This window comes from Typopeltis vanoorti, chromosome 14 (genome assembly GCF_054136105.1).
Source record: "Typopeltis vanoorti isolate ZY-2024b chromosome 14, IOZ_Tvanoo_1.0, whole genome shotgun sequence".
NCBI lineage: Eukaryota > Metazoa > Arthropoda > Arachnida > Uropygi > Thelyphonidae > Typopeltis > Typopeltis vanoorti.
The window spans coordinates 16,002,541-16,026,384 of NC_143562.1; the positions used below are offsets into that span (position 1 = coordinate 16,002,541).

The 23,844-nt window shown below is 34.8% G+C and overlaps 1 protein-coding gene across 2 annotated transcripts in view; it reads left to right on the forward strand.

Moving 5' to 3' along the window:
* Window positions 1-23,844, forward strand: part of LOC150099257 (follistatin-related protein 5-like) — a 503,787-nt gene that overhangs the window by 326,247 nt on the left and 153,696 nt on the right. The window contains exon 6 of one of the 2 annotated variants that reach the window (XM_090403821.1): window positions 6,835-7,050. In XM_090403821.1, the coding sequence (XP_090259947.1) occupies window positions 6,835-7,050 (216 nt within the window). The remainder of the gene's footprint in view (window positions 1-6,834; window positions 7,051-23,844) is intronic. The other variant, XM_090403822.1, reaches the window with a different exon arrangement.

The window sequence follows — 23,844 nt, forward strand, 5'->3', positions numbered from 1 at the left end:
TAATAGAAGTTATCCATGCATTATTGTTGGCATAATACAGAACTGGCACTGTCCATTCTAACCCCTTTAAAACATCGAGGCTTGGTGCTTTTTCCAATAACCAACAGCTTCCATTTGTAACTTCCTGACATGTTACAGCACAGCACAACATGATAACGCGATCCATTGTTTTTTTTTTTTTAAACCTGACAGCGCTGCAGATTTATATCTCAGGGAACCGTCTGGTGTGGCATGGTAAAACAGACCTCTTTTGTCAGCATCATAGATTTCATCACGACTAAACCTGCAATTCGGATAGTTGATGATTTTCACTGTTCAGCACTGTCTTTCTCACCATGTGCCTTCTTAAATTTTATTTCATGTCTGGTTTTTCATCATGATAATCAACCATCTGTAGCTTTAAAGCTCACATAGCCTAGCTTTCTAGCCAACTCTTCTGATTTAGTTTTTAACATTTTCCCATTAAGACACACACACACCTCATCCAGTTACAATAGAAAATCATTGATTGAGAGCCTCCTCACCATCTGGATCCTTGCTTTATCGCTTCCGTTTTGGGGATTTTCCCTGTTGTCCATCGCATGATACCCATTCTTCTTGTAATTTGTCCTGCTGGCCTAACAAACATGATTGTAGATTTTGAAATGCTGGTTATCTCTGACAGTGACTAGTGTTAGACATTTGCCTTTTTATTTTGTCAAATAGGGTGATTTTATCTGCTAATGTTAGATCTTTCCTTGGCATCTTGATATGGGCCTTATAAAAACAAAATAAAAAACTTAAGTCACTACACTGTTTGTTGCACTTTTACTAAATAATTAGCACGCTACCTAGCAGTCACTGTAAGTAGAATTGTTCCACTGTCAAAATACACGTTCTCTCTACTCTATATTCCAGTGCTCACTGCCAACACTCTCTATGCAACTCATTACACATGCACTGTCTACAGCCACTATCCCAATCAAGCAGCAAGATGGCTCAAATAAGCAAAGCAACTTTGGATCATATTCTGAATTTGTTTCTGTTTTTCAATATTTGTCCCAAATAAATGGCTGCCCCAATTAACCAGAATCTACTGTATATGGAGTTAACATATTGCAGAGTTTGTATAATTATTTATTTCATGTGTCATGTTCAGGGATGTTTGTCATTGATAAGCTGTTCTCTCTTCATTCTTGTAACAACTCACATGACAACAGATGACAATGTTGGTGTTTTATTCCTAATTTTTTTCCTCTTACAATTCTTTATGGCATTCTAACCAAAATACAAATACTAGTGACATCTGCTTTGTGTGTGTGTGTGTGTGTGTCAAAACACATATGTGTGCATATACACTTTATGTAACATTCTGGATCAAATGGTCTGATCAAGACATGAAATTCTGTTTTATATTTTAGTTAAGATTTCATATACCAATATTTTTTACATAGCTTGAACACTTTGAGCACTTCATATATAAAGTACTTATTTTATGTAGAAAGCTAGAGCACCTACTTCTTATTCTATTATTCTAAACTCTTCTAGTAAAGAACACATAAAAATTAAATTTATTTTTACAAACTATTTATTACATAGTTTACATTTTTAAATGTATGCATAAATTGCCAGCCTTAGTTTCTGAGTTGTAGTGCCTCTAATTTTCAACCTGTAGACTGTGGTTTTGAGTTTGAGTCCATTTATGATATTGCTGTTTGTGAATGTCTTTAGGTAGCAGGTAATTTCATTGCATGATGTTAGACTATCACACCACTTAGCATTTTAGTATTTTTCAAGTCATTTCAGACTATTATCTTTGATCTCTAGAGTAAGGTTCCTGGATAATTTAACACTCACAGTATTTCATTACGTTTATAATCTCTTGTGGGTGGGATTATCATAATACTGTAAGTTTACACCTTTTGTGGATGGTTATTCCATAAAAGATGTTAACTTATTATAAAAAAAAAATGCAAAATAGAATAAAACCAACTTTTACCTTAAAAGAAAATATTCATATAATATGAGTATTGTATTGCAACTCTCCTGTCAGATTCTTCCCAGTGTCATTAATGCATAGATTGAACTGCAGTAATCCAAGGACTGGGGTACATCTCTGGGGTACACCACTAGTCATCTTAAATCTTGTAGATTCATAGTCCCATATATCACTTTCTGATATCTATCTATCAGCCATCTCCAGGTCAATAGTGCATATTCCAATCCCATATTCTTCAGTTTATGTAACAGCTTTCATGTGGTATCCTATCATATTCCTTAGCAAAGTCCAACAGTATCATAGTGTATTCATTACCTTTATCTTATTTAGCCATAACATTATTATAAAATATGAGGAAATTGCAAAAACATGACTTTCCTTTAATAAACCCATGCCTTTCTTTGCAAATTATAGCTTGTCTGTCAATCCATTTCTGTTTGCAACTTCTCTGATATCTTCACCAGCACTCCAGAGATACTAATAGATCATTAGGTAGTTAGAAATGTCGGTTTTTTTGCACCACTCTTGTACATCGAAACTATCCATACATTCTTTCCATTCCTGTGAGATCTATTCTAAGCTGAGGCTCAGGTTATACAAACTTCAAGAACAAAGCCAATTTGGCTGAACATTCCTTTAGCATACATACTGATATCCCATCTGGTTCTATTGCTGAATTCATATCCAGGTTATGCAACAGTTCTTGAACCTAATTGTTATGCACCTATATCTCTATGTCCGATGTACTGGTAGCATTGCACATCAGGTTATATACACCTGGTTGATAGATCTTAGTAAAGTGTGCACTCATTATTTGGACAATCTCATCTACTTTGTCAGAAGCAGATGAGAATGAGGTAAAAGTTATTTTTGCCCATTCAATTTCTTTTACTTGCCTGCCTGGTTGGCCGAGTGGTTAGCGTATCCGCTCTCCAACCAAAAGGCTGTGGGTTCGAATCCCGCTGTGGGGATGGATGTTTGTGATTGTCTGTGAAAATAATAGTGGTGATGGTGGACAGTAGATGCCGTTGGTGTTGATGAGGTTGAGTGGTGGAGACAGAGAGTTGTAGAGTAGGTACCCTCCCTCGATGAGTCCTAAGACTCATCGAGGGAGGGTACCTACCTATTTTATCATTATTATTATTTGACTCCCTGGATGTGTCAAATAATAATAATGATAAAATTCTTTTGGGTTGCCTTTAGCCTGCACAGGCAATTTTTTTTTCATACTTTGATTTAGCTTTCCATACAATACTCATAAATAACTTTTCTGGCTGTGCTTTATATATTCATAACTCTTCACTCTTATTCTCATGATATTCCTTCCACATCTTATGAAGATGATGATGTGGATCTTGTGCTTAATAAGATGGCATATCATTTCCTTACCCTGTTTTCTCTTTGAACTCTAGGGACACACATTCAGATACTTCTTCATTTAAGCATGTTTTTAAAGCTTCCCATGCATTGCCGATATCCTTTCTCTTCAATAACTGATACTATGGGACCAAAGATGTAATCTCCCGAGTTTGTTATAATTTCTAGCTTTGTAGCTCAGCATGTAACCTGTCCTATTTGGAACATCCATATAGTTAGCTACTTCCAAGGACAGTGTGGTTTGATCACCATCATTGATTGGTGGTAAAACAATCTAATACTCTTTGACCTTGAGTTCCTTCTTTCTCATGCTGCAACAGCTTAACAATTGATCCTTCATTCTTATCATGAAATTTCTCTTCTGCTCAATCAATGTTTGAATTATTTAAGTCACCGATAATGATTGGCCAAGCATTTCATCATACCCAGAAGCTGAACCACCAGGTCTTTAGCAACACTCAACATATATTTCATCCTGTTAGCCTTGACTTCACACCAGATAACTTCAAATTCACTGCTACATGGGATATAATTACTATTATTGCTTTCATGAGTTTTTATCCTCACCAGACATAAATCATCTGATTCCTCTCTTATCATTTCTGCCTTCCTAAAAAATTCTATGCCCTTTAAATTTGATTCCAGTTACTGCACCTGACTCTGATAGCTAGGTTTCACTGATGGCAGTAATCTTAGACCCAGACCAAGGTAATGAACCTTACTTCTTTGTTTCTGATGCTCCGACATTTGTATATAGACATAGCAAGTTACAACTTGACTTTTTATATACTTCTGTGGTTTGCTTGCCCATTTGGGCAACTTGCTCTTTTCCATCCACAGACTGAACCCAGTTCAAAAAGTCTGAACCCAATGCATACGTTTCCACCACTTCACCAAATTCATAACCATGGCCAATGTCATTATCATGCTTTCATGCCATATCTGAACTTACACACACATTCTCACCATTCCTCCTATGATGATCTAATTTTCCTGACTCTCTGCATTAGATCTCAACTCAATAACTAATTTTTCTGCACTGTTGATGCCAAATCCACTGAAGAGCAGGCCATCTCTTCATCTGTAGCCTGCTCATTGAATCATTTGATATCATAACCCTCCTGAACGCAACACTTTTATATCTTGGTAATAAGCTAACAGTTTTCATAGTCTCACTTTTCTTTCTTGCTTCTTCCAACAGTCCTTTCATATCTTCTGTCCACTTAAATCATTAGTTCCAACAAGTACTACCATCTCCTTTAATTTTCTCTTCTGTTTCTCTTACATTTGCCACATCTCTAATTTTTGTTTATGAAGCTCAAAGTAAAGACTCCATCAGTGAGTGCAAATTTCATGATAGAATCACCTTACCATATTACCTATTGAAATTTTTCCGCTTGGTTATACTGTAAATTAAAGATACCAAGAAATTATATCCTTGGTTTAATCCTTTATCCAAGTGTAAGCAAACCAAGTTTGTGCATGAAGTAACTTCACAACTGGGCAACTCGCATATAGAAACTAATGATTTCACATCACTTGCCTTAGTATCCCATAATTCAAAGCACATATCATTACAGACATGTATAATGCTATACATTATGGGAAGGATCACTATCCAGAGCATTCTATATAGCATTATGCATGTCTGTAAGGATGTGTGTTTTGAATTATGGGATACTAAGGCAAGTGATGTGAAGTTATTAGTCTATATGCAAGTTGCCCAGTCATGAAGTTACTTCACATGCAAACTTTGTTTGCATACACTTGGACGAAGGATTAAACCAAGAATATAATTTCTTGGTATCTTTAATTTATACCATATTGCATCCTTTTTTCCTTATATTCTATGTGATTTATATTATTATTTCATTGTTATCTTACCTACTTGAGCATTTTTCTGCTTTTTCTTGTTCTGTTTTCATTAACCAGAATATTGTTGAGAAATTTTTAGTGAAGTTAGGCAAAAGAACACAGCCCTCAGGTACTCTGCATTATTATTATGCTCAGATCTTAATGGAGTCAAAGACTAATTGTGGGAGATCCTCTGTCATATACATGGCTCATCATACTGTGCATTAAACACATTCTCTACAGACACCACACTGAGGCAATGCATTCCAATCATTCATCACTCTCCATGCAAAAAACCTGCTTCACACTCCTTTGCTCACACACTCTTATACAGCTTCCTGGGATAACCCCTTGTTCTCACCCCATCTTCCACTATGCTATGAAAAACCTCTTTAACATTAATCCTGTAACAAACCTTTACCAACTTATATGTCACTGTCATATTACCTCTCCTTCTCCTATCCACTAAACTCTGTAAATTGCATCTTGTCAACCTTTCTTCATACTCAACGTTCCAGAGACAGAAACTACCTTAGTCAATCACCTCTGGACCCTTTCTGATACCTCTTCATTCTTTTAAAAGGAAAAAAAGGTATTGGAAAGGATTATTAGGAAAATCCAAAGAAAGAATACATCCACCATGACATGCAGTGAGAAGCTTCAAAATAAACTAGCTGTCCATTTTACAAAATATAGAAGAAAGATCATAATATGATAGTTTCTTAGAACTGTATTCAAGATACAATCAGAGGTCTTAGAAATGTCGAGTGCAGTTGTATGAGTTTTTCTGAATCTCGTTGATACACTAGCAGTGATATTAGCAAAGAGTGGATCAAGAATGAGAATATTGGTAGTAGTGAAAAAGTTTATCACTGCTGACATTTTATGGGATGACATTTTCTAGGGAAAGAGAGAGAGAATTGGGGAAGCATCATACATCCTTTCCCCAAAAATGATTTGAATGCCGTTGTGAATATTGCTCTATAAAATGCTAGCTGTTTTGAAAGGTTGAGAATGTTATTACTGACCTAAATGAGGTATTTCTTCATTTGTTTTAAATCATGTACATTGGACAAATTCCCAGTATCTTGGGCCATTTTCAAGTAGAACAGAATAAAGCATGTTTAAGCAGCCCTACACACATTTTTTGACCTCTAAAAATTTGTTTTAAGATTTTTCCATAGGATGCAACATTGTAAGCTATCTCTGTGCAAACTTTTTCACTTTCCAATCCTCATGGGAAGTTAGTGTTTTGTTTTGTTTTGTCACTCAGTCATTCAAGGAACAGCATGCATATATATTAGCTGAATAAGAAAAAGAAACTTGGCATAGGTCAAAACTAAGAGTTTTATAAACTGAAGACCAAACATTTAACTCTTTACAAACCATTTCAGGCTACCAGTAAATAGGGTGGTGATCTCACACTGCAATGAAATTTATTAACCACCAAAGACATTTACAAAACATCTCCACACTAAGATTTAAATCCACAGCCTGTTGGTTGAAGAACAGACACTTGGTCAAGAAGGCCAGTATAATACTTACATAATGATACATAGTATAATAACATATAATACTGGTAATACCAATTATTAGTAATGAATTTCTTTTTTTTTTATCTGCAGGAAATGAATATCTGGTCAGCATTATGTTTTCTCACTATGATCAGAACAACAATGGACAGTTAGAAGCTGAGGAGCTATGGCAAGTGGCTGAGAGAGACCATTTAGGACAGCTTTCTACATCCTGCATTCTTGCTGATATGTTGCTCTTTGATGATGCAGATCATGATGGCAAATTGAATATCAACGAGTTCTATCTTGCTTTTAGTAAGTTATACAGTAAGTTGTCCAGCTTTCTCTGCTTCCTAACTCCTCTTTGCTCTGTGCTGCTATGATTTTTTAGCTGCCTTCTTTACTATGGACACATGCATTTACTAATTTATTTTTGCCTGCTGCATTATTATTGTGCTAATAAGTTTTGCATGAGAGAATTTCTTTCTATTTCATTACTGCTGATATCTTAACTTCAGAATTTTGCTGTTATCTCTATTTGCACATACCATATGAAATATAATAAATGCATTTTATTAGAGAATTACAAAAAATATTTTTTTAAAAAAATTGTTTCTAATTTTAGGAGTCCAGTCTGTTTAAAGTTTATGTTCGTCCTGTCAAACTCCATTCCTTGTGAAACATAGATCTTCCTTCTTCTTCTTCCTATTATGATTTTAAGCCAATTGGCCTGTTCAAGTCTCGTGCCATTGCTTTCTGGGTCTTCCAGTTCTTCTTCTTCCATTTATTTTATATCTGCATATATTTTTGGCAGTCTGCTATTGTTCATCCTATTCAGATGTTCTAACCATTTTTGTTTTTATTTACTTATATAGTGATTAACTGGTTTTATATTCAGGAATTGTAAAATTTCTTCATTTGTTTTATAGTCTCACTTGTTTTTCTGATCCAACTGTTTTTCTGAGAAATTTCATTTCTGCTGTTTGAATCCGTTTTTCATTCTTCTTTTTTATAGTCCATGTTTCACTTCCATATAATAAAGTTAGTTTAGACAGAATGTTATATAGTCTGATTCTGTTGTGTTTTTGTACCAAGAATGACTTAAATATATTATTTATTATGCTGTTTACTTTAACAAAATTTGATATTTTAATGTCCACCTTTTTTTTTTTTTTTTTCCGTCTTCATATGATAAGTCGTATCCCATCACGTAAATACTTTCAAAATATTTGAAAGTATTTACTTGTTCCAATATTTTATTATCAATTATACTTATTATTTTACAATTACTATTTTACTTATTATTTTTTTTCCTTTGAAAGCCATTATTTTTATATACTTTACTTTTGATATTCTGATACCATATTGTTTTGAAATTTCATTTAATGATTTTACTGATCTATGTAGAGATCAGTAAAATTGATTGACTACCTTGTGTTCCACCATGTATGATTTTGTGCTTCTCTCTTGCATTTCTTCACATATAATACAAAAAGGTCTATTTTTATTTGTTGGTTTATTTATATACCAAATGAGTTATACTGTTTCTAGATTGTTATTATATATATATATATATATATATATATATATATATATATTAAAAAGCAGAGATGATAGTATACATCCTTGCCACTCCTCTTGATGTGTCTTTCCATTCTTATCTTTGTTCTAATTTGACTGCTGTTTTATTTCCTTTTATCATCATCATCAAATTCCTGATATATACCCTCAAGGGGTGTACAGGATATGATAGTACTATATGAGCAATTACATCATTACTAACTTCCTATCTACAATTTTCCTCCAAATCAGTCTGTTACCTGTCAAGACTCCAATATTATCAGATCTTATATTTCTATCTTCTGAGGCACTTTTTACTGTATCAATCCACCTATATTTTGGTCTTCCTCTGGGTCTTATTCCTGCCAATTGGGTAGAGAGCACATCATCATCAAATTCCTGCCATGTACCCTCAAAGGGTGTACAGGATATGATAGTACTACATGAAAAAAAATTACATCATTACTAACTTCCTATCTACAATTTTCCTCCAAATCAGTCTGTACTTGTCAAGACTCCAACATTATCAGATCTTATATTTCTATTGTCTAAGGCACTTTGTACCGTATCAATCCACCTATATCTTGGTCTTCCTCTGGGTCGTTTCGCTGCCAACCTGGCAGAGAACACTTGTTTTGCTAATCTTTCTTCGCCCATTCTGTTTAAGTGACCATACCACCTGAGATTAGCACATTCCTCTGTCAGCATCCTCTGCTAACGCATTCCTGGATGCTGACAATGTCAAGTTCTTTCCTAATATCCTCGTTTTTAATATGATATTGCCATTGATGCCATCTGTTCACGCCTATAATCTTTCTCAGGACTCTCATATCTGCAGTCTCAGTCTTTGGTCAAGTGTTTTACTTCTGACCCAGCTCTCAGATCCATAAGTTAAAACTGGTTTGAACACTGTCTTGTATACAGCTAATTTAATGTTCCGACTAATTCCTCTCTTATTCCATATGAATTTATTCAATTGACTTCCCACCATACCAGCTTTACTGATTCTGTTGTCTATTTCTATATTTAATTTACCATCTTCAGTAAACATCGTGCCTAAGTAGCTGAAATGTTTTACTTGTTCAACAGGTTCTCCATTCACAACACAGTTGACATTTTCAATGATTCTGCCTATTTTCATTGTCTTTGTCTTTTTATTGCTGACCTTCATACCATATCTATTACAACAGCTATTCAATTTAGTCAGAGAATCTTGCAGACTTGTAGCGGATTTATTTAGAAGTATAACATCATCCGCATAAAGCAAAGAGCTGACATTAACATCTCCAATTTTGATATCATGTTTAATACCGCTTTCCTTCATAATGTGATCCATATGTATAATGAATAACAGAGGGGATAATGTACATCCTTGTCTCACACCAGATTTAACATTAAACCATCTTCCTGTACTTCCTTCAATTCTAACTGCTGACTTACAACACAAATAAAGACTAAGTATTGCTTGATATAATGCCCCATTGACACCATATAACTGCAGCGTATTGAATAGCTTCTCTCTTGGCACCTTGTCATATGCCTTTTCCAGATCGACAAAACTTAAATACAGATCTTTGTTATATTCCCATGCTTTCTCGACTATTTGTCGTAAAGTGAAGATCTGATCCTGACAGCCTCTATTTGACCTGAATCCAACTTGTTCTTCACCAAGCTTTTCTTCCACAACTCTTCTCAACTGTTTCTCAAGTATACTTGCATAGATCTTGCCAGGAACACTCAGTAGGGAAATACCTCTGTAATTCTCACATGCAGTTTTATTTCCCTTTTTATATATGGGTACTATGAGAGCTCTACTCCAATCATCGGGAATTCGTCCCTCTGTCCAGGCTTTCTGAACTATGCAGTGCAGCCACTGTAAGACTCTTATACCACTATACTTCAGCATTTCTGGTCAAATATCATCTACTCCTGCTGCCTTTCCATATTTTTTCAAGCCTTTGATGGCTTTTTCTACTTCAAGTATGGATATGTATTCCTGCTTGCATGCCTGGTCAGTGTTTTTTACCACTGTGCTGTCATCACTGCTTGTTTCATTTAGCAGTTTTTCAAAGTAATTACTCCATACCTCAAGGATATCTTTTTCTCCCATTTTCATGTCACCTTTATCATCTCTAACTCCTTTTACAGCACTCTTTCCTCCATTCCTAAGCTTCTTCAACAACCTCCAGAATATTTTGCCACCTTCTTGATATTTATTTTCTATATTCTTGCCAAAGTCCTCCCATGACTTTTGTTTAGCTAGTTTTACACAGTGTTTAGCATTCTTGCATTTGTCTCTATATTCTCTAAGAGCACAAGTTGACTTATTTGACAGGAACTTCTGATATGCTTTTTTCTTTTCCTTCACTGCCTCTTTAACTTCCTGTGTCCACCAGGGAGTTCTGATTTTTTTATCCTTGCTGACAACCTCACCACATGCCTCTCTGGCAGAATCAAGCAATGTTTTCTTCAGAGTTTGCCACTGAATCTCCAAGGTTTGATTCCTGTTCTCAAACTCTTTCATTTTTTCGTCAATAATCTTTGTGTATTTTAGTCTACAGTTCACATCTGAGAGCTGCTCAACTTTTATTCGCTTTAAAACTTTCTTGCATGTTATTCTTTTCAATATGAAATTCAATTTTATCCTGCTCAAGACTAAATAGTGATCACTTCCAATTTCAAATCCTCTGTACACTCGGGTGTCCTGCACCAGGGAGAAAACATCACTATCAACAATAACATCATAGTCAATGAGACCTTTCTTATTCCTTGCCTCTTCTCTCCATGTGAATTTGTGCATATTTTTATGTTGGAACATGGTATTAGTAATAACCAGTCCATGTCCTGAGCAGAAATCCAACAGATATTTGCCATTATTATTAGCTTTGCTCTTTTCTCCCAATTTTCCCAAAATATTTTTGTATGGCTCACAATCATTTCCTACTCTATTATTTAGATCCCCAACAAGGACCAACTTTTCATTTTTCATTGTGTCAGTTGCTTTTTCTAAAGCCTCAAAAAATTCCTCCACTTCTACCTTAGTAGAACCTTCTGTGGGACCATAGTCACAAATAAGTCTTATTGTCCAGTTCCCCATTCTCATATTTGCCCACATTACTCTACTTGAGACTAACTGCCGTTCAAGAAGATTAGCCTCGTATTTTGTGTTGAATACTATGGCTACTCCTTCTTTTCCTTGATTGTCATTGCCTGAATATAACATTTTATATTTATTGCTCAGAAATATCTTACCAGTTTTGGTCTTTTTTGTTTCAGTCACCCGTATTATGTCGATCTGGTATTATCTAATTCCTCAGCTAGCTCCATTTCTTTGCCATTCAGGCTTCTTACATTGATAGTACCGATCTTTAACTCTGGTGATGTTGAGTTGGGGTTTGTTTTCAGATTTGTTCCAGTAGCTGACTTTTCGCTGTTCGCCCTGGTTCCCTAGCAAAAACAACGGAGGGCTTGTTTAACTGGGCGACGCCCCAGCCGGCATGTAATTTTGTCATGTTGTACCATCATTTTTTATTTTGGTTTAACCAATAAGAATACAATTTGGTCGGCTAAATCCCAAATTGCCAGCCCATCCTTGTTCGTTCAGTATTCAAGTAGATACCCAACAGGGTGCACCACGAGAAGGTGAGGATTGGACATTAGGTCAGAAGCCCTGGTCAGTTCTCCGCATTCCTTTAAAGGCTATGTGGAGGTCTCCTCTCAGTTATATAGCTTTGACCCTTAAGCACCCCAGTGGTAGAGAACACTTGTTTTGCTAATCTTTCCTCTCCCATTCTGTTTAAGTGACCATACCACCTGAGATTAGCTCTGCTAATACATTCCTGGATGCTGCCAATGGCAAGTTCTTTCCTAATATCCTGTTTTTAATATGATATTACAATTAATGCCATCTGTTCATACCCCTGATCTCTCATATCTGCAGTCTCTAGTCTTTGGTCAAGTGTTTTACTTCTGACCCAGCTCTCAGAACCATAAGTTAAAATTGGCTTGAATACTGTCTTGTATACAGCTATTTTAGTGTTTTGGCTAATTTCTCTCTTATTCCATATAAATTTATTGAGTTGACTTCCTACCATACCAGCTTTGTAGATTTTGTTGTCTATTTCCATATTTAATTTACCATCTTCACTAAAAATCATGCTTAAGTAGTTGAAATGTTTTACAATGTAGTTGATATTTTCAATGTTTCTGCCTGTTTTCATTGTCTTTCTCTTTTTAATGCTGACCTTCATACCATTATCTATTATAATTTCCTTTTATTTGCTATTTTAAGTTTTTCCACTTGGTTATACTATAAATTAAAGATACCAAGAAATTCCTTAAAATAATTCTGGCACAAACTTTGTTTGCTTACACTTGGATAAAGGATTAAACCACGTATATAATTTCTTGATATCTTTAATTTATATTATAACCAAGTGGAAAAACTTCCAACACTATATCTAATCCAGAGTACAGTTACATCCCGAGTTACAAAAGTAATGCGTTCCATAAACCTTTACGTAAGTCGAATTTGTAAATTACATACATGCAATAGAATGTTCAATGGCTACTCATACCGCTGTCTTACATTAATTTTTCTGCCATTAATCCGATATTTTCCCTTTTTAATATCTTTCGTTTTTGGGGCGATTAAAAAAATTCAATTATAAAAAAAAATTATCAATTGTACTTGAATAATATACATACTGTAAATATAAAAATATGAAAAATACATAATATAAAAGCAGAGGTATGCGGGGTCTAAAAATACTGGTTGCCAGGAGACAAAGGGGGGGGCCACCCACAACTATAAGGCTGTTGTTTAATTGGTATAAGAAATAAATACAATTTTCAAAAAATACATAAATGGATAAAAAGCACAATTAAAATTTTTGCGAAATAAATGTATATTTTTTAGTAATTAAAGTGTACATATATTGTACATATTAATGGCAGTATACAGTAGATACTAAATGTAAATACAGATTGTTATAATTGAATTTTTAAATTACTTTTTTTTTTAATTTTAAATAAGTGTTGGAAATTTTTAAATAGTTGGCTTATACTGAACATTTTACACATTAACAGGTAGTTCAAAAGCTTATTTCATGCAGTCCACTATATTAAGAGCAATCATTTGAATTCATTAGATGATTGTGCGAATCTGTCAATAATTGCTTCTGCATTCAATTCATCTAACAATTCCTTTTCAGTGGATAGCAACATGTATGATTCCAAGTTCTCCTCAGACGGTGAATTTCTTAGCCTTGTCTTTGTGATCTTTATCTTTGAAAATGTCCTGTCACATTAGACTTGAGTAACTGATTGTGTGCAGATGACTTTATAAAGTTCATAAAGGTTATTATATGCCTTGTCATCAAGTCTTGGATGCCAGAATTTTTAGTACACACAATGGGCAAGTGCTACAAATTTTACACTCGTTGCAACTGGAATCCATATTCTCACCATCATTAAGCATTAGCTTTAATACATCAAAGTTCGAAGCAAAAGAAAACAATTCCAATATTACTTTATCTTGGCTGATTTGTGGAGACAACTTAATAATACCATCCAATGCTTCATCTTCAAGTCCCTTCTCTGCAATAGTTTTAAACTTTGCTGGGTCCAAGCAGGATAAGCCAGCAAAGGTTGGTCGATTGGTAGAGCCTTTGCTACTAATGGCTCATGCAAAAAGTTAAGCAAGTTTGAGTGCGGTTAGTAGTTGGAAGGGGTTCAATTGTTAGCTGTTGGCACACTCTCCCTCGATGAGTCTTTGGACTTCCTGGAGGTGTCACATCATAATAGTAATAAATCTTTATACAATTTTTTGTGTTGTACAAAGTGTGAATCTAGTGACTGGACAATGCGGTCCATTATTAGGTTAAACACATTTACTCGAAAATCAGCTAGAGAATCTGAGGAATTTCCTTCATCATCTATAAGCTCATTTGCCATTCTTTTCTTCTTGTTGTGCCTCTTAACTGGCAATGCTGTTTCCAAAGAGTCAATTTCCAATGTTTGATTTTCATCCATATTCAACTGTGAAATCTTGTCATTACATTTATTTACAAATTCCAATGCCTTGCTGTGAACGTTATCAAATGTTCTTTTCTGTTCCTTCAACTTTGTTGTAGCTGAATCTATTAAATTCCATGCAGTAAACTTATCTAAACCACTTGTCTGTAAATAACTTGATAACGGGGCTCTAGTTTCAAATATATACTAGTAAGTAAATGCTTTCAATATTGTTTCAAACTTTAGAAGACTTTGAAGTAAAACATTTGCTTCTTGATTTGTTTTTGCATCAAACTTGTCTGAATCTTGTATCGTTGATAAGCATGTCAATAGATTTACAAAAGTACTGACAGCGCCATGATCAAAACGTCCAAATATAATTGTGCTGCATTGGATTTTTCTTACCATCTTGTCTTGCCAATTAGCTTTAATCGTTTCATTTTTTCTTGTCCTAGATGTTTTCCAACAACTTCTATCCATACAGCCATTCTCATGTATAATATTTTCACAAAAGTTGCTAAATTTTGGAGAAAACTGAAAAAAGAAACTGCAGGCACACGACATTTCGTTGTTTCAGTTATCATCCAATTCAAGACATGGGCATAGCACCATATATAAACATATTGATCAGCCACATCAGTAATTTTACTTTGTAAACCATTATACTGGCCATGGTAACTTGCAGCTCCATCTGTACTATCAGATAAACATCTTTTAGGATCAATTTTAAGATGCTGTAATGTTTCAGTCAGTAGATCAAAAAAGTCCCTGTCTTGTACCATCATTATTATTTGGCACAACTGAAAGTAGTCACTCAGATAACACCTTTAAGCACATACCGAATAATAATGCTAAACTGATTGATGGATGAATTATCTTGTGTTGAATCAACTTGAATAGAATAATATTTTGCTTGAAAAACTTCACAGCTAATTCTTTCTTTTATCATATTCTCCATAATTTGGATTAACATGTTAATAGTTGTTTTACTCAGGTATGTAACAAGTCCACTATGGCCTTTACTTTGAGCCTTTCCTTGTTGTTCTTCGCGTGGATAGGCTTATGTGTTTGTCAGACATTTTTGTAATAGATTTCACGGTTTGATATGCACAGATGTGCTCTGAAGATGCTAGATATAATACCAGCGAAATATTAGCTTTTAAGTTAATAAATAGTTATTTTCTTGTTGTTCTAATCGTTTAATTCCTTGTGTAGACGTTTTGTACTGCAGAAACACGAGCTGCTATAATGGGATCATATTTTGCCATCAACTGCACTGTAGCTAAAAAATTGCCATGATTCAGAACTTCATTATCCAGAGTGTAGGCCGATTCATTTCTGTGACCTCAAAAAGGAATTGATTGCTTGCCTAACATCTTTATGATGTCTATAATCCTCATAACACTACTCCTCTGCTTCAACACTTCTTCTTTCTTTTTAATTAGTGAAGATGCAAAAAAATTGTCTAAGGTGCCATCATTAACCACACTGATAAATTGCTAAACATTTCTGATGTGTTGTTGTCGATTCATGTAAAGCCAAGCTCTGGCTAATACGCCTGTAGTCACTAAAGCCACTTATAAAGTGTGATGGATTACAAGTGTTGGGAGATGCAAAGACCAAGCAGTATGAACAATATAAGCACCTATTTTCTTTGTTATATGGTAGCCTTTTCTTGGAACTGAGTCATTCATAATTTTCCTCTCATACAAACGAACATCAGATGGCAGATCATCAAGTGGCTGAAATGGATTTTCAGCAAAAAAACTTTTTCAGATTTGCTCGATTGATATCGGAAGATTCCAGCAGTTGATCGTTCATTTTCTTGTGTAGGTTCATTTATAGCATGTGCTTCAGAAATCAAGTCATTTATGCCTGAAGGTATATCTGATTCCCTGTAACTAGTTGAAGCTGTGTGTTCAGATGTTGCAACTACAGGTAGTAAAGATACTGGAACAATGAAGCTAGAAGAAGTACTGGGCCTGGGTTGGTGAGTAAAGGATGCTATTGTATTTGTCTCTACATTTAGCTCTTTCCTGTTCTTGTGACTCAAGTCATTGCATCATCACCGTGAGTATTTTTTCTTTTAGGGTTACACGGTGATCAGCACTCATATTTGTAGATTTAGGGACTCAAAAACACACATGTTGAACAGATTATTTTATTAATTACAAATAAAATAAAACTTGACGTTTCGACCTCTATATCGAGGTCATCATCGGAAGAATACAACTGTATACAGAACCAAGCTACATGCTCTTGCTTTCTATACCAGTAAACTAAATCCACGTAGTTGATAAATCTTTTTTCTAGCCTGACCTCTAGTGATAGAAAAGAAAAACAAAAATAAAGAAATAAAATTATAAAAAAAAAAATAAAATAAATAAATAAATTATATATATATATATACAGGGTGTTCGGGATAAATTTGACAGTTTCGTAAGGAAAAAGAAAATCTTCTTTGTATCTATTAAATTTAATGAATTGACAAAAAAACATTACAGACAGAGTTAATTACAATACTATCAACAAGATTTACTCAAAATAACCACCATTAGCATCGATCACAGCTTCAATTCTGCTTCGGAACCTCGAACAAGCTGATGCTACAGTCTCCCTGGGAAGGGCCGCAAAAACTGTTTTAATTTTATCCATTAACTGGGCTTTTGTATTACTGGAAGTGCGATTGGTGTCTTTTTCAACTGCGCCCCATACAAAATAATCCATGGGGTTAAGGTCTGGGGAGTTTGGAGGCCAAACATTTGGACTGGTGAAGTCGTAGAAATTTTCAGACAACCATTTTTGACTTTTCCCAGAGGTGTGGCAAGGGGCCGAATCCTGCTGCCATACATACGGCCTACCATTGGCTACCCTTGTTATCCAGGGCTTGACTACAGTTAGCAACTCCACGAACAAAGCCCGAATTCCAATGCCAGGGTTCTTCAACACCTGTTCCTGCAGATTTGCGAGGAATTCTGCTGTACGAACGCAATCAGATCGTCTGCTAGGGATCTTTCTTCTTGCTACATCCTCGTAGTCACCATTGCAAGTCTCTAGTTCATGCCTGATTGTTTTTACTGTATTCAGGGAGCATTGGGCAGCAGTCGTAATATCCTTATTTTGATGGCGGGCACGAATCATCATGATACAAGTTATTCTCTTCCATGATTCAGGTGGGTTCCAGCTATCCATCCTTTCTGACATCTTGTATATTTGGGTTATGTTAACTCAAACATATGTTAACTCAAACTTATTTGGGTTATGTTTGAGCTCAAACATAACCCAAATCTCAACAAAAATGATGGCCTCACCATTTCGAGAATGTGGAGGACCCATCTACAACCTGTATAACATCCTAAACTAGCATTAGAAAAATTCCCACTACAAGAAGACAACCTGGTGACCTGGTGAAGTGTTTAGAACATTCAATAGCAACTGAAAGAAATCATTTTGTAACTATCCAGAATATTAATACATGAGGACTCTAACAGTTTATTGTAGTTGCATTTATCTATTTATAATATATATATATATATATATAATTTTTTTTTTTTTTTTTATAATTTTATTTCTATATTTATTTATTTTTGTTTTTCTTTTCTATCACTAGAGGTCAGGCTAGAAAAAAGATTTATTAACTACGTAGATTTAGTTTACTGGTATAGAAAGCAAGAGCATGTAGCGTGGTTCTGTATACAGTTGTATTCTTCTGATGATGACCTCGATATAGAGGTCGAAACGTCAAGTTTTATTTTATTTGTAATTAATAAAATAATCTGTTCAACACGTGTGTTTTTGAGTCCCTAAATCTACAAATATGAGAGATGACCGTGAGTATTGTTTCTTGCTTCTTGATTATTTGTTGCGGAACTGTACATTGATGTTGATGGTGGTATTATAAAATCTGTAATAAACCTGCATTGTTTGGCTGATTCCTGCTTTTCTGCTTCTTGTCGATCTTTGCGTTTCAGTGATCCATATTTATGCTTTTTCTTTTCTGTGCTGGTAGGGGTAATATTCCTGAAATTAAAACTTCAATTACCTTTACGCCACAAGAACATATCAATGGAAATATGCTTTATAGATGCATCTATTATTAACAAAAGGTATTTATTAATAAATTAAATTAATAATTAAATATTAATATTATTATTAATAAATAAAAGGTATCATTATTTATTGAACTTGCATTATGCATATATATTATTATTTGAGACTTCAGCTTAAATATTTATTATCTGGAGGTGTCAAATAATAATAATAAAAATATATTTACTATCTAGTATTTTTGTACTAATTTTATACAATGAAAGAAAATACATTATATTTAAATTAAAGGGCATAGAACCACAGTATATAAAAAATATTAATTAAATGCATACCTTTTATAAAACACAGCAAGCATGGGGCGAAGAGCTGACGAAGCACACTCAAATTGAGGCCGACGAAATGAAAAATATTTGCTATCTTTGCAATGTATGCAATAGTTCGATACAAAGTTGACTCTGGCTGCACGATCAGAGGCTGGGATTCCCAGCTAAGCTTCATTTCGCACTCGCAATATTAAAGATCCGAGCCTATATAACGTATGTGTCGGCCTCACATAACCCGAATCAGAATTATTTTTTCCAGAGTTATTTATTATATTCTTAAATAAAAAGTATCCTTGAAAAATGATTTTATTAAAATAGTAATACAACGTAAATTTCAGTTGCATACAGTAATAATATTGGAACTTCTATTATATTCTCAAGCTACTAAATGGTCATTAACATTTTTAACATATTGTCTAATGTTTAAGGGTGTCCACTTGCCATCGGGCTAGCTGATACCCTGGCCAGTCTGCCACTGTATAAAAGCATATAAAAACAAACTGAAATATTCACTTTTCAAATAAAAAAATGTCTTGTGATGGCTGAGTTGGCTGTTCTAAGGAATGCTGTTCTGTGGGAAGCTTTACCCCTTTCGATGTTGAAGGCTGAGGGTAGTCAGGATCATCTGAGTTGTCATCTTGACTTTGTTATAAATGGCATCTCACAAGCATGTCTAGAGTAGATTGTGTGGTCACATGCTGCTTGTCCTTGTAGATAGCCTTGTAGCTAGACATATTGGAATAGATACAGCAGCTAACATTATCAAACCTCTCAGTGTTTGGATCCATCAATCCTCTGTTGTTGATAGAATTTGACCACCTTCATACATACGAATTATTTTCAACTTTTCTTCTAAAGTAATTGCAGACCTTTGTTTTTTTAGATTTATTTCCAGCTTCAGTTTGCATTTTGCATTCCATTTTAAGGGTAAAAAAACAACGAAACTAGCAATGATAACAAGACTGAGCTAACTGCGCGAGGCATCTATTACTGTACTGCTATAAGGTTGTCAAAGACGCACCTGCGCAAAGCCGCAAACGTGTTCATATGTGCTAGTAGATTTATTACATAACTGCAAATTTACATAAGTCATGTGTTGCATAACTCGGGGTGTAACTGTATTTTAATAATAAGGTGTGACACTTTTGGCTACTCGTATATGAAAATAAGACTTGTGCATTACTTCAACTTAGTATCACCTCTGGGTCTGACTCCCACTGATGAGACCTCAATAAAGGTCGAAAAGGAAGTGTCACTATCCAGTCTGGATAGTGACGCTTCCCATAATGCATAGCATTATATGTTAAGGATACGTGGATCCATAAGGATATGTGCTTTGCATTATGGGATACCAAGGCAAGTGATATGAAGTCATGAGCTTCTTTATGCAAGTTGCCCTAGTACTGAAAATACTTCAGGTGCAAACTTTGTTTGCTTACACTTAGATAAAGAATTAAACCAAGTGTATAATTTCTTGGTATCTTTAATTTATTATTATTATGTGACACCTCCAGGGAGTCCAAAGACTCATCGAGGGGGAGAGTGTGCCAACAGCATCGAACAATTGAACTCCTTCCAACTACTAACCGTGCTCAAACTTGCTTAACTTTTTGCATAAGCCATTAGCAGAGGCTCTACCAATCAACCCACTTTCTTAGCTGTCTTTGAATCAAAGGTTCAAAATAATGCTTATATTTGATGGTAGGATCTTAAAGATGATTTTATAAGAAACAATCATATGTGTTCTTCAGAAATATCTTGTTCTAGTTCAGTATTATGATCTTGAATTTTTATTGTTACTTAATGGGTACTCATGACCCTGGATGCAAGATTGCAGTTAATATCATCCTATGTACTGTATGTTTATAATAATAATAAAAAATAAAAAAATGCTGGAATTTTTTCTAGCAGATCTTTGTATCTCAAATGGAATATTATTTATTTTAAAACTAAATTATTCTATTTATGTTTAAAGAAATTCCAAAATGGCATATGTGAAGTCCAAGCTGATCTTAGCTCATGTTTTCTAGCTTATAAGTACTCCTGATTTTTTTTTTTTTTTTTAAGGTTGTTGATCTATCATACATTAGTATCATGGATGGATTGAGGGTTAAATAATCTCAAATTCTTGTTCTAGAGATGGAACTTTTCAAACTGCTTCATGTCTCTAATAAGCAGCATTACTTATCACCTAGTGTAAGACAGTGGACAAAAAAATTCACGTACTATCTAAAGACAGTTATCTGTAGTGAGATTCAAATCTGTGGCCTGTTGGTTAAAGAATGCTAACTACTCCCAGAATATATCAGTTCATCTATCTCTTTGGTCTTCTATGGTGTCTTTTTTTGTAATGTTTTTGGTTCAAACATCTATTTTTCTACTCTTTTATCTTTCTTCCATTCTATTTAGATTTTGATTAGCTCTTCTTATACAGCCTTGAATATATGTAAAATTATTTTCTAATATCTTATTTTTAATAAGGTTCTACTATTGATGCTAGTTTTTCTCCTAATTTTTCTCTCTTGCATAGTTGTCTACCAAGTGTTTTATTTGTAATCCAGAATGTTATCTTATATACTGCTGGTTTTATGTTTTGATTGAGTTGGGGTGGGTCATGTTCCAGATATTTATTTTTCATGGACCATAGAGGCCTGGGACTAATTGTGGCATACTTTTGACAAACTCCTACAATACCCAACTTACTTTTTCTTAAACTCATCTATTGAGAGTTCACTCACTTCCTCAGGCAACAAATTTCACTCATTCACCACTCACAAATAAAAAAATCTGTCTAACAGTATATATTTCTGTTGTCACTCACAAAGGCTCAGTTTGTTTCATAGTGAACATTTGAGACTTGAAACTGTTTTGGTTACCCATATGTATCCCCTTTTCCATTTTCTCATTCCTATAAAACCTGTGAGATGATGTTCTTTTAAAGAACAAAATCTCATTAGTGACTTTCTCAACATCCCCATATTCTTTTGTTCGGTTGTTTTCCCTCTCTGCAGTGTGTTCCATCTCTTGGAGTTATACAGAGAGCTGTATTTCAGCTTCTTGATTACTTGACACTTCCTGATTACACTCACTCCCAGATCCCTAGCCTCATCAGTTTCTTGCATTGTAGTCCCATTAGTGTAAAGTAAAATTTAGTTTGTAATCCCTTAAACTCAAAATTCATAACCTTGCACAATGTAGTGTTAAATTGTCATCACTGTCCTTTGTCGATGATGCAAAGCTACTCAAATTCTTCCACAGGATCACACTGTCTGTCTCTCATTTTCTATTGTCTCTCACATCTCATCACTAGCAAATAAATAAATACCCCCTTTAAACTTTCCCAAATCCAGTCAACTCACAGCACAGCATTATAACAAACTCGCTCATTATAACAGACTATTGTGAGGTCTGATACAAATCCTCGTGCACTGTAGTGAACTTCACTATAACAAAATATTTCTGTGATACCTATGTGTTTGCTATAATGAAAATCAGTTGTATAATTAAAACCATCAGAAATATTTTTGTGGCATACCACAGGTTACCCACATTTACTTCAGATTCTTTGATGTTTATCCATCAGTTGTCCTCCTATCCATGCTAGCATCTTCATATACTGATTTGATTTCTTTTACTTAATTGTGTTTCATGCAGCATCCTGTTACAAAGTCCAGCAGTATCATGATGTAATCATTCCCTTATCCAGCTCTGTTTACTTTCTTAAAATAAAATAAAAGTGAGTAAATTGCTAAAAGGCAAGACATCCACTTTACAGAGCTATGTGTGTTCTTCCAACTGGTAAGGAATAATGTTTAGTTAATATTTTTCTGAATCAGAGGAAAAATTGGGGGAAAAACAAATTTTTCCATTGTGTGATGCGACTATTTTACTCTTTCCATTCTGTTGAGATCATGCCAGTTCTGAGCTTTAAATTAAAAAAGAAACCTTGTCAGAAGTACTGTTGATGTTTTTTTACGATATCCCCATTTTTGTGGCCGTCATCCCTAAAACTTCTTCATTCCTTTGTGGACCTACAAAATCTTCAGTGATTTACTGTATCTCAAAAGCATTAATAGTCTTGTTTCGTTATCTTTTTCTCCTTAATAGAGAAGAGTACACCATATAAAGACCTTAATCATTTTAGTCTAGTTGTTTTGCTTATTTCTCTTGATGTTAGTTATGGTTTTACATTTTGTTCAATTTGTAATTTCTATTCTTCTCCTGTCTCTTTTGCATCTTTTGTAATTAAATATTCTAAGTATAGAATTATTCTATAATTTTGTTTCCCACTTTTATTTTTAACTTTGGGGTATGTTTTCTCTGCTATCATTATTATTATTATTATTATTCAGACCTCCATGGAGTCAAAAGACTCATCGAGGGGAGGTCCCCCCCCCCTAAGAAACACAAAGTCTATCATACCACTCCTTAAACTCATTGACTGTTCTTGCTCTCACCACTCCATCAGGCAATGCATTTCATGGTTCAACCACCCTCCATACAAAGAAACCACTCCTCACCCGCTTGCTCACAGATTCCTTTCGTAACGTCCAGGGACAGCCTCTTGTCATCACTCCTTCCCGCTGTTCAACCAAGCGAAATAACTCCCCAGTGTCAACCCTGTAACCACCTCTCAACTGTTTAAAAGTCTCGATCATATCACCTCTCCTTCTTCTATCCACCAAACTCTGCAGTCCACATTCCCTCAGCCGATCCTCATAACTATCATTGTACAGTCTCCTGAAACCATCTTTGTTATCTGCCTTTCTACCCTTTCCACAGTTAATTTATCCCCTTCAAATCCTGGGGACCAAATCTGAGAACAATAGTCTAAGTGTGGTCTGCAGGTCAGCGTCCTTCTCATCATTGCAGCAATATGTCCCCTAAATTTCAGGTTTCTATCAATCATCAACCCCAGATCTCTTGTCTCCCCTACTTCCTCCAGTATAACTCCTCCCATAGAGTATGCAGTGTCCCATCGATGTTTCCCAAACCTCAAGCCCTTACATTTTGCTGCATTAAACCGACATTCCCCATTCATTTGCCCATCTATCTAGCTTATTCAAATCCTCTTGCAGGGCTGCTGCATCTGCACTATTACTAATAATCTTTCCCAGCTTCGCATCATCTACAAACAACTGAATATCCTCCTTCAATGAATTGACAATGTCAT